This window comes from Nicotiana tomentosiformis, chromosome 10 (assembly GCF_000390325.3).
Source record: "Nicotiana tomentosiformis chromosome 10, ASM39032v3, whole genome shotgun sequence".
Taxonomy (NCBI): domain Eukaryota; kingdom Viridiplantae; phylum Streptophyta; class Magnoliopsida; order Solanales; family Solanaceae; genus Nicotiana; species Nicotiana tomentosiformis.
In genome coordinates, this window is record NC_090821.1 from 45,440,039 (window position 1) to 45,449,745 (window position 9,707).

The window sequence follows — 9,707 nt, forward strand, 5'->3', positions numbered from 1 at the left end:
GGGTGCACCTCCATAGACTACTCAGGCTCCGCGTATTCCACCGGGTCCTCAGGCTATGGTTACCGCACCAATTTCCACTCCACCTGCACAGCCAGCTAGAGGTGGAGGTCGGGCAGGTAGAGGTCACCCTATAGGGGGAGGTTAGGCCAGATATTATGCTCTTTCTATTAGGACAGAGGTAGTTGCATCCAACTCAGTTATCACAGGTATTGTTCCGGTTTGTCATAGAGATACATCAGTCGTATTTGATCCAGGCACTACTTATTCCTATGTATCATCTTACTTTGCTCCATATTTGGGTGTATCCTGTGATTCTTTAAGTTCCCATGTCTATGTGTCCTTGTTATTGACCGTGTGTATCGGTTGTGTTTAGTTGTTCTTAGTGGTTTTGAAACCAAAGCCGATATATTGTTGCTCGGTATGGTAGATTTTGATGTTATTTTGGGCATGGATTGGTTGTCGCCCTATCATGTTATTCTTGATTGTCACGCCAAGACTGTCACACTAGCTATACCAGGTTTACCATGGATAGAGTTGAGGGTGCTTTAGATTATGTTCCTAGCAGGGTTGAGAAGGGATGTGATGTGTATCTGGCATATATGAAAGATGTCAATGTTGATACTCCTACTGTTGAGTCAGTTCCGGTAGTGAGGAATTATCCAGATGTATTCCCGCCGGATCTTCCAAGCATGCTGCCCGACAGGGATATCGATTTTGGTATTGATTTGTTACCGAGCACTCAGCCCATTTCTATTCCACTATACCGTATGGCCCCACCAGAGTTGAAGGGGTTAAAGGAGCAGTTGCAGGAGTTGTTTGATAAGGGTTTCATTCGGCTTAGTGTATCCCCTTGGGGTGCTCCAATCTTGTTTGAAAAGAAAAAGGATGGTTCTATGCGCATGTGTATTGATTATCACCAGTTGAACAAGGTTACAGTTAAGAACAAGTATCCATTTTCAACCATTGATGACCTATTTGGTCAGCTGCAGGGTGCCAGAGTGTTCTCCAAGATTGACTTGCATTCAGGCTATCATCAGTTGAAGATTCAGGAGTCATATATCCCGAAGACTGCCTTTAGGACTTAGTGTGGTGATTACGAGTTCCTTGTGATGTCATTTGGGCTGACCAATGCCCTAGCAGCATTCATGCACTTGATGAACAGTGTATTCCGGTCTTATCTTGACTCATTCGTCATTGTGTTTACTAACGACATTCTAGAGTACACCCGGAGCCGGGAGGATCATGAGCAGCACCTGAAGACCGTGCTTCAGACCTTAAGAGAAAAGAAGTTATATGCAAAATTTTCAAAGTCTGAATTCTGGCTTGATTCGGTGGCATTTTTGGGTCATATAGTGTCGAGTGAGGGGATCGAGGTAAATCCGAAGAAGATTGAAGCAGTGCATAGTTTTCCCAGACCGTCTTCAGCTACTGAGATCTGGAGTTTCCTTGGTTTGGCAGGGTATTACCGTCGATTCAAAGATAGTTTCTCACATATTGGTGCACCTATGACCAGTTTGACCCAGAAGGGTGCTCCGTTCAGGTGGACGGAGGAGTGTGAGGAGAGCTTACAAAAGCTCAAGACTGCTTTGACTACGGCCCCAGTGTTGGTGTTGCATGCGGTCTCGGGGTCTTATACTGTGTACTATAATGTGTCGCGTATTGGTCTTGGTGCGGTGTTGATGCAGGACGGTAGGGTGATTGCCTACGCGTCTAGACAGTTGAAGGTGCATGAGAAGAACTATCATGTCCACGACCTTGAGTTAGCAGTTATTGTTCATGCCTTGAAGATTTGGCGGCACTATTTGTATGGTGTTCCTTGTGAGGTCTATACCGACCACCGGAGTCTACATCATCTGTTCAAACAGAAGGATCTTAACTTTCAGCAGCGGAGGTGGTTAGAGTGCTTAAGGACTATGATATCACCATTCTATATCATCTCGAGAAGGCCAATGTAGTGGTCGATGCCTTGAGTAGCAAGGCAGGGAGCTTGTGCAGTTTAGCATATCTATCGGTAGCAGAGAGGCCATTAGCCTTAGATGTTCAGGCATTGGCCAACCAGTTTGTTAGATTGGATGTTTCTGAGCCGAGCCGAGTTTTGGCTTATGTGGTTTCTCGGTCTTCGCTATATGATTGCATCACAGAGCGTCAGTATGACGACCCTCATCTTCATGTCCTGAAGGACACGGTTCAGCACGGTGATTCCAAGGAGGTCACTATTGGGGATGACGATGTGTTACGGATGCAGGGCAGGCTATGTGTGCCCAATGTAGATGGTTTGCGTGAGTTGATTCTCCAGGAGGCTCACAGTTCGCGGTACTCCATTCATCTGGATGCCGCCAAGATGTATCAGGACTTGAGGTAGCACTATTGGTAGAGGCGGATGAAGAAAGACATAGTGAAATATTTAGCTCGATGCCTAAACTGTCAGCAGGTGAAGTATGAGCATCAGCGACTAGGTGGATTTCTCTAGAGGCTAGAGATTCCAGAGTGGAAATAGGAGCGGGATACTATGGATTTTGTGATTGGGCTCCCATGGACTCGGAGGAAGTTCAATGCAGTTTGGGTGATTGTGGATAAGTTGACCAAGTCGGCTCATTTCATTCTAGTGGCGACTACTTATTCTTCAGAGCAGCTAGCTCAGGTATATATTAGCGAGATTGTCATGCTTCATGGCGTGCCGGTATCTATCATCTCTGACCGAGGTACGCAGTTTACATCGCAGTTCTAGAGGGTCGTTCAGCATGAGTTAGGCACATGAGTGGAGTTGAGTACAGCATTTCATCCTCAGATGGACGGACAGTCCGAGCGCACTATGCAGATATTGGAGGATATGCTTTGTGCGTGTGAGATGGAGTTTCGGAGTTCTTGCCGCTCGCGGAGTTCTTGAAAGGCGAATTGAGGTCGGATTTGAGTAATTCGTGTATGGTTGAACTCGATATCGAATGGGTGTTCGGATTTTTAAATTTTGGTCGGGTTTCAAGACACAAGTCCGGGTTTAACTTTTTAATTCTTCGCAAAGATCGTAATTTTCATTGTTTGAATTAGTTTCCTATAGTTATATTTATATAATGAAATTATTTTGGCTAGATTCGAACCGTTCGAAGTTGGATAATCGAGGGAAGGACCTTCTAGTTGATTGATTTGGTTTAAGTAATTTGCCTAACCTTATGTGGGGGAATTACCCATTAGGATTGATATTGTTTGTGATAATTGTGATATGTGAAAGTCGTGTACGCAATATGACGAGTGTGTGCACCGGCTAAATGTGGAAATTTCCGATTTTAGCTATGTAGATCCCTATCATGCCTTAATTGTGTTGCCTTAACATGTGGTACTTATTATTTTCAGTCTAATTTCACATGTCTACTTGTCTTATCTCTTACTTGATAATTGCTCTACATGCCTAGTTGAAGTTCTTGTTTTCTTTATCCCGTATTCATTATTTAACTGTTGAATTCTTTACGTGAAATTACTATTCTTGGAATATCTTGTTGTTGAAATTGGTATTGAGTTGCAAAAGCCGTGATTCGTGTTGAGGCAAAGTGTTAAGTGGTGAAATATCATTCTATCGAGTTATTCTTCTGGTTGTTATTGTTAAGACTTTGTGTGCATTGTGATTGAGCAGAGGGCTCCTTATTGTGAAATTCTATTATTATTTGATTTCTCTGGAAAGTTGTGATATTGGGCACTTGAGGTGCGAATTGTGATACATTGTGATATTGATATGCATGCGGTGATATAAGGTCTGTATGTTGAAACGCATGCGGTAAGATAAGGTGGGCTTGATACGCGTGGCTAGTAGGAGAACTACTAGAAGTCATGTTGTGTGATAAGGTGGGCTAAAACGCGGGATGCTATTTCGAAAAAAATATTTTTTTTTAAACTAAATGTAAAGGCTCCCGCGATGATATAAGGAAAGACTGTGAGTTACGTTTGTGATTTTGGACTACGAGGCGGTACCTCGGTAATGGCCCTTGTTGATCTTTCTCTATTTAATGTACTTGTCTTGGTTGTTTGTTTCTTTAACATGTCAATCCTTGTTTCCTTCCGTATTGTATTTCTGCCTCTATTCTGTGTAGTTATTTTTTGGTAAATTCCTTATTTGTTTAATTTCCATCATTATTACCATTGTATTGTTATGTCTTTCGCCCTGTTTCTTATTATTATTCCTTTATGGCCTTGACCTTACCTTGTCACTACCCTACCGAGATTAGGCTTGGCACTTATGAGATACCGTTGTGGTCTACTCATACTACGCTTCTGTACATCTTTTTGTACAGATCCAGGTACTTCTTATCAGTCCCAGTACTAGTGAGCTGAGTTTGCATTGGAGACTTCAAGATACACTTGCCCGCGTTCGTAGGCCTTGGAGTCCCCTTCTATTCCTTTTTATATTTTTCCTTCTTTACTAGACATAGTTGTATAGGAATGACTTGGTGTCGTCTTAGAGCTTGTGACCTGTATTGTGCCGGGTTTTGGGCTATTGTATATACTTTGAGTTGTGGAGATTTCCTTTTTTATATATGTTTTTGAGTTTTGAGATTTTAGATTATTGTTATCATTCACTTCCGCATATTTGTTAGGCATACCTAATCTTGGAGACTAAGAGCTCATTTGGATTAACTGATTGTAAATAGTTGATAAGCTTGGAGTGCTGAAAAGCATTTTTAAGTGATGAAACTAATTTTTTAAAATAGGCATTTACGTGTTTTGATAGACGTGCTAAAACTGATAATAAACATTTACGTATTTTGATAGACGTGTAAAGAAAAATATGAACAATGAATATGGAATGAAAAGAAAGTTAGAAAATTTATTTTGGAAAAAAATATTTTATGAATTAGAAAATATTATTAAGGATAAACTAATAAAAGACATGGTCAAACTAAAAGTGCTTATAAACTAAAAAGCCATAAGTTGGGGATGACCAACTTATGACTTATGGCTGATTTTAGCTTATTGTAAATAGCTGATAAGCTTGGAGTGCTGAAAAGTATTTTTAAGTGATGAAACTAGTTTTTTAAAATAATCATTTACGTGTTTTGATAGACGTACTAAAACTGATAAAAAGCATTTATGTGTTTTGATAAACGTGTAAAGAAAAAGATGAACAATGAATATGGAATGAAAAGAAAGTTAGAAAATTTATTTTGGAAAAAATATTTTGTGAATTAGAAAATATTATTAAGGATAAACTAGTAAAAACCTTGGTCAAACTAAAAGTGCTTATAAGCTAAAAAGCCATAAGTTGGGGGTGACCTTATGACTTATGGCTGATTTTAGCTTATAAGCACTTGGCTTAAAAGCATTTTCGGTATTTACCAAATGCGTAGATAAGCCAAAAAGTGCTTATAAGCCAGTTTGACCAACTTATAAGCTTAGCCAATTTGTTCGAAATCAATGTTTAGCTAGAACGTTCTGCGTGTTAAAATTCCAACATAATATGCTGGAAGTACAAACACAGGTGCACTAAACTTCAGTATATTATGCTGGACCGATCCGTGTTGCAGCAAAATAGTAGCTATTTTTCAATGACTTTGCAAACGCTGGCTATTTTTCAATTACCATTCCGAAAACTGGCTAGCACGTGCTATTTTTACAAGATGAATTTCAAAAAATTTCAAAAATTTGAAAAACTCCAAAAAAAACTATTTTTCAAAATTCACTTCAGATCACTCACAAAAATTCAAAAACAACCCAAAATAGTATTCATGTCCAAACATAACTCTATAAGTCATGGTCCATTTTCCAAATAATCTGTATTCCCGCGCAACTGGACTACATTTTTCAAGGTAACAAAACAATGGAACATTTCCATTTTTGTGTATCTAAACCCAAAAGCCAGTTAGACTTTATGGGAAATAAGCAAATACACCGGAAGTCGTACCGAAGTATGGGGATTCTGAATGTCACCAATGGACTTGCATGAGTTGAGATGGTTAGTTCATAGCTCTAGACTTAATCTAGGAGACTAGTACCATTCAAAGAGACTGAATTTGGCAGAGGAATCACTGTGTATTAGATAAATTGTGTGCTAAAGTATAACGAAAAACAAAGATTGTGAGCCAAAGAAACAAGACAAGCATTATTGAGCAAAACTAAAGCTACGTGGCTAAAATTATCATTTAAGTCATAGGTATGCAACTGCACAAATCTCAGTTTCTAGCTTCTTAGCATTATAACCAAAAAGATGGACTGCAAACTCAATTAACTTGTTTCAACACATTACTACAGGAAAAATGAGATCTAACATATATAACTCCAAGGAATATGCTGGAAGAACAAATACAAATAAGAACAAATGGAGGAAGAGCCAATAGGTAAACAAATGGAAAAGGCTTTCAGTAAAGGAAATCATGGCAAAGAACTTAATACTTTCAAGAACCCAATATGGTGGTGTGGGCACCTACACTTAAAGGTTGTAGGCGCATGCTAATGAGACGGTGGAGCAACTTGTTATGTAAAGGGCTAGTTGCTACATCCTATTTTTCTTCAAATCAAAAGTGAGAAACAATCCCATATCCTAACACATTTCAAGGACGTTGGATTCTTATGTCCAAGACATTAGTATAGATATTAAACTCCTGTCAGAAGAAACTAAGGGGTTCCAAGAATTAAGCATAACTGACATTTTTATTTTTTAATAACTGAGAGTGAACCTAAGTTTAACTAGATGCCATGCTTCTTTGTTAAAGCTTCATTTCTACATCCATAAAGCAATATACTTAACTATGATAGAATAAAACAGGTCATAGCATGAAGGGGACCCTTTCATCACCTGAAAACTAGTAAAATGATAGTACACCGAGAGACATAGAGAAAACTCAGTTAGGGTAGGTTGCATGAATCATCTATATTGGTCTGCTCTGCTCAGGTCTCATCCCAATACTATATAATCTTTCTTTCAAGGCGAATTAAGGGTCTAATAATCTAAGACTAATCCATATATGATAATTTACAAGAATAGAAAGAGTCATTAAGGGAACTGACAACCACTACAAACTAATTGAATATCGACATTTCAATATTGCAGGATAATGTTCCCTACGCCTTTTCTCAAGGGGAATAACCTTTTCTCCAGTTCCTCATTAACAAAAATATCAATTTAGCTACAAGTAGGCCACATTGCATAACAGAAATTCTAATAATCTAAGACTAATCCATATATGATAATTTACAAGAATAGAAAGAGTCATTAAGGGAACTGACAACCACTACAAACTAATTGAATATCGACATTTCAATATTGCAGGATAATGTTCCCTACGCCTTTTCTCAAGGGGAATAACCTTTTCTCCAGTTCCTCATTAACAAAAATATCAATTTAGCTACAAGTAGGCCACATTGCATAACAGAAATTCTAATAATCTAAGACTAATCCATATATGATAATTTACAAGAATAGAAAGAGTCATTAAGGGAACTGACAACCACTACAAACTAATTGAATATCGACATTTCAATATTGCAGGATAATGTTCCCTACGCCTTTTCTCAAGGGGAATAACCTTTTCTCCAGTTCCTCATTAACAAAAATATCAATTTAGCTACAAGTAGGCCACATTGCATAACAGAAATTCTACATATGCAAATAAAAGCACAATTCATTGCATTCATATTTCATAGCATGTGAAACAGCTATATTAAAGTTTATCCAAATCCAAAACTTTCTCAGATAGCAGTAAATCCATAATGATTCCTAAACCAAAACCATACCAACAGGGATAAAAACAGATACCATAAATCGAAATAGGAATTTTAACGGTAAGATTTCTGGAACCTAGCACGAGCACCACGACCACCAAACTTCTTAGGTTCACACCTTCTCGGATCAGCAACAAGCAAAGTCCTGTCGTACCTAACCAAAATATCCTTAATCTCCTTCTTCTGCTGTTCATCCACATACTTCTGGTAAAAGGCAACCAGCGCCTTCGCTATGGACTGACGAATAGCGTAGATCTGAGAAGTGTGACCTCCTCCTTTGACGCGGATTCGCATGTCGACTCCGGCGAATCGGTGGCGACCTAAGAGGAGGATTGGTTCGAAGGCTTTGTACCGGAGGATTTCGGGTTGAACGAGCTCGATTGGTACACCATTGATCTTAATCAGGCCACGACCGCGCTTGCAGTGTGTTACTGCTACCGCCGTCTTCTTCCGCCCGAAACATTGCACTGATTCCGCCGCCGCTGGCGCCGCATTCATTGTTATGCTTTTGTTTGGTTTACTCCCACTCTTCTGCTGGAAAATGACCTAACCCAAAATGTTTTAGTAAATGATACAATATATATGTATGAATTAGATTAGGGTTTTGTATTGGGCTCGTGGAGGAAATGGGCCCACTGGTTTATGTTACTCGTGGAGGCTTTTGGGTCTTTAAATTGGGCTTTCTTGTCAAGTCTCTTTAAAATTGGGGATTTGCAGTTGTACCTTATATTTGTGTCACCTATTAACTTGTACCTTATTTTTAAAAATTATTGATTTGGTAGCCACCTGACAAAAAATCTATAACAATATAACAATTACACCCCTGACAAAAGATATAAAATCTGCATCACTCATTAATCGCGTGATCCGCAACCTCATTCGTGAAAAATTTCACATTGAAACTAAAACTTCATGCTAATGCATGTTGAAGTTATTTATCCTGCAGCCTATAGTTTTTTCATGAGTTTTATCTGAAACTTCAGTCTAAACATGCTGAAGTTTTTTAGTTCATTTGCTAAAACTTCAGACTAAACATGCTTAAGTTTTTGTCTTGCACTATGTAGTTTTCTAATGAGTTTTTGCTAATGCATGCTGAAGTTATTTAGTTCATTTGCTAAAATTTCATATCAAAACATGCTAAAATTTGGTCCTGCAGTCTACAGTTTTGTCAATAGTATTTTATTAAAGAAGGGCAAAATTATCTTTTTTAAAACGCTTTTAACAAAAAACAGGTACGGATGCAAACGAAAAAATAAAACGGGTACAAGTTATAAAGGGGCGACCAAATAGGGTGCCCCATGCAATTTTTACCTTTAAAATAAGCTCCGTCAAAATTATTTTTATTAAAAATAAGAAAAAATATTTAAAACCCTCTCTCTCTCTCTCTCTCTCTCTCTCTCTCTCTCTCTCTCATAGCAACCATCATCCTAGAAATTAGGTTCCATTTCCTTCAATTATCCGAAAAATCTCCCTAATGTTTCTAAATTATTTTCTATTTTTTTTATTTGTATATATATATATATATATATATATATATATATATATATATATATATATATATATATATATAAAACACAGTAATAATTATATTATTTGTATATCACTTTCAGGGGCGAATTTATGGGGTGGAAGGAGGTTCGCCGAAAAATTACACTGTATATATAAGGCAAAATCTATTTTTTACCTCTATATACTATGTTTTGAATCTTCTTGACATGGCCCAAAACATAACTTAGTGGTTAAAGGGGTTTAAAACCTTTGTGATGCCATTGGTTTAATTTTTACTGGCTACAATTTCTTTTAATGATTTAACTTTTTTTCTTTTTTGAACCCCTTTAACCGAAATCATGCATTCGTCGCTGCTTGCAAGTATTCTTTTTTCAATAAAAATCAATAACTCGAAAAAAAAAGAAAAAAACCTCACGTACTTTATCAAATTTTCCTTGCTTCTTTCCAAAAGTCCTAGCAATTTTCTGAATACAATTCAAACAAATTTGAAGAGG

The 9,707-nt window shown here is 37.9% G+C and overlaps 1 protein-coding gene across 1 annotated transcript; it reads right to left on the reverse strand.

The window, feature by feature from the left end:
• Window positions 1–7,586: 7,586 nt before the first annotated feature.
• Window positions 7,587–8,271, reverse strand: LOC104105623 (small ribosomal subunit protein uS9). Its single transcript, XM_009613974.4, has one exon. The coding sequence runs from the start codon at window positions 8,200–8,202 to the stop codon at window positions 7,759–7,761; it is 444 nt and encodes a 147-aa protein (XP_009612269.1). The 5' UTR covers window positions 8,203–8,271; the 3' UTR covers window positions 7,587–7,758.
• Window positions 8,272–9,707: the final 1,436 nt, after the last annotated feature.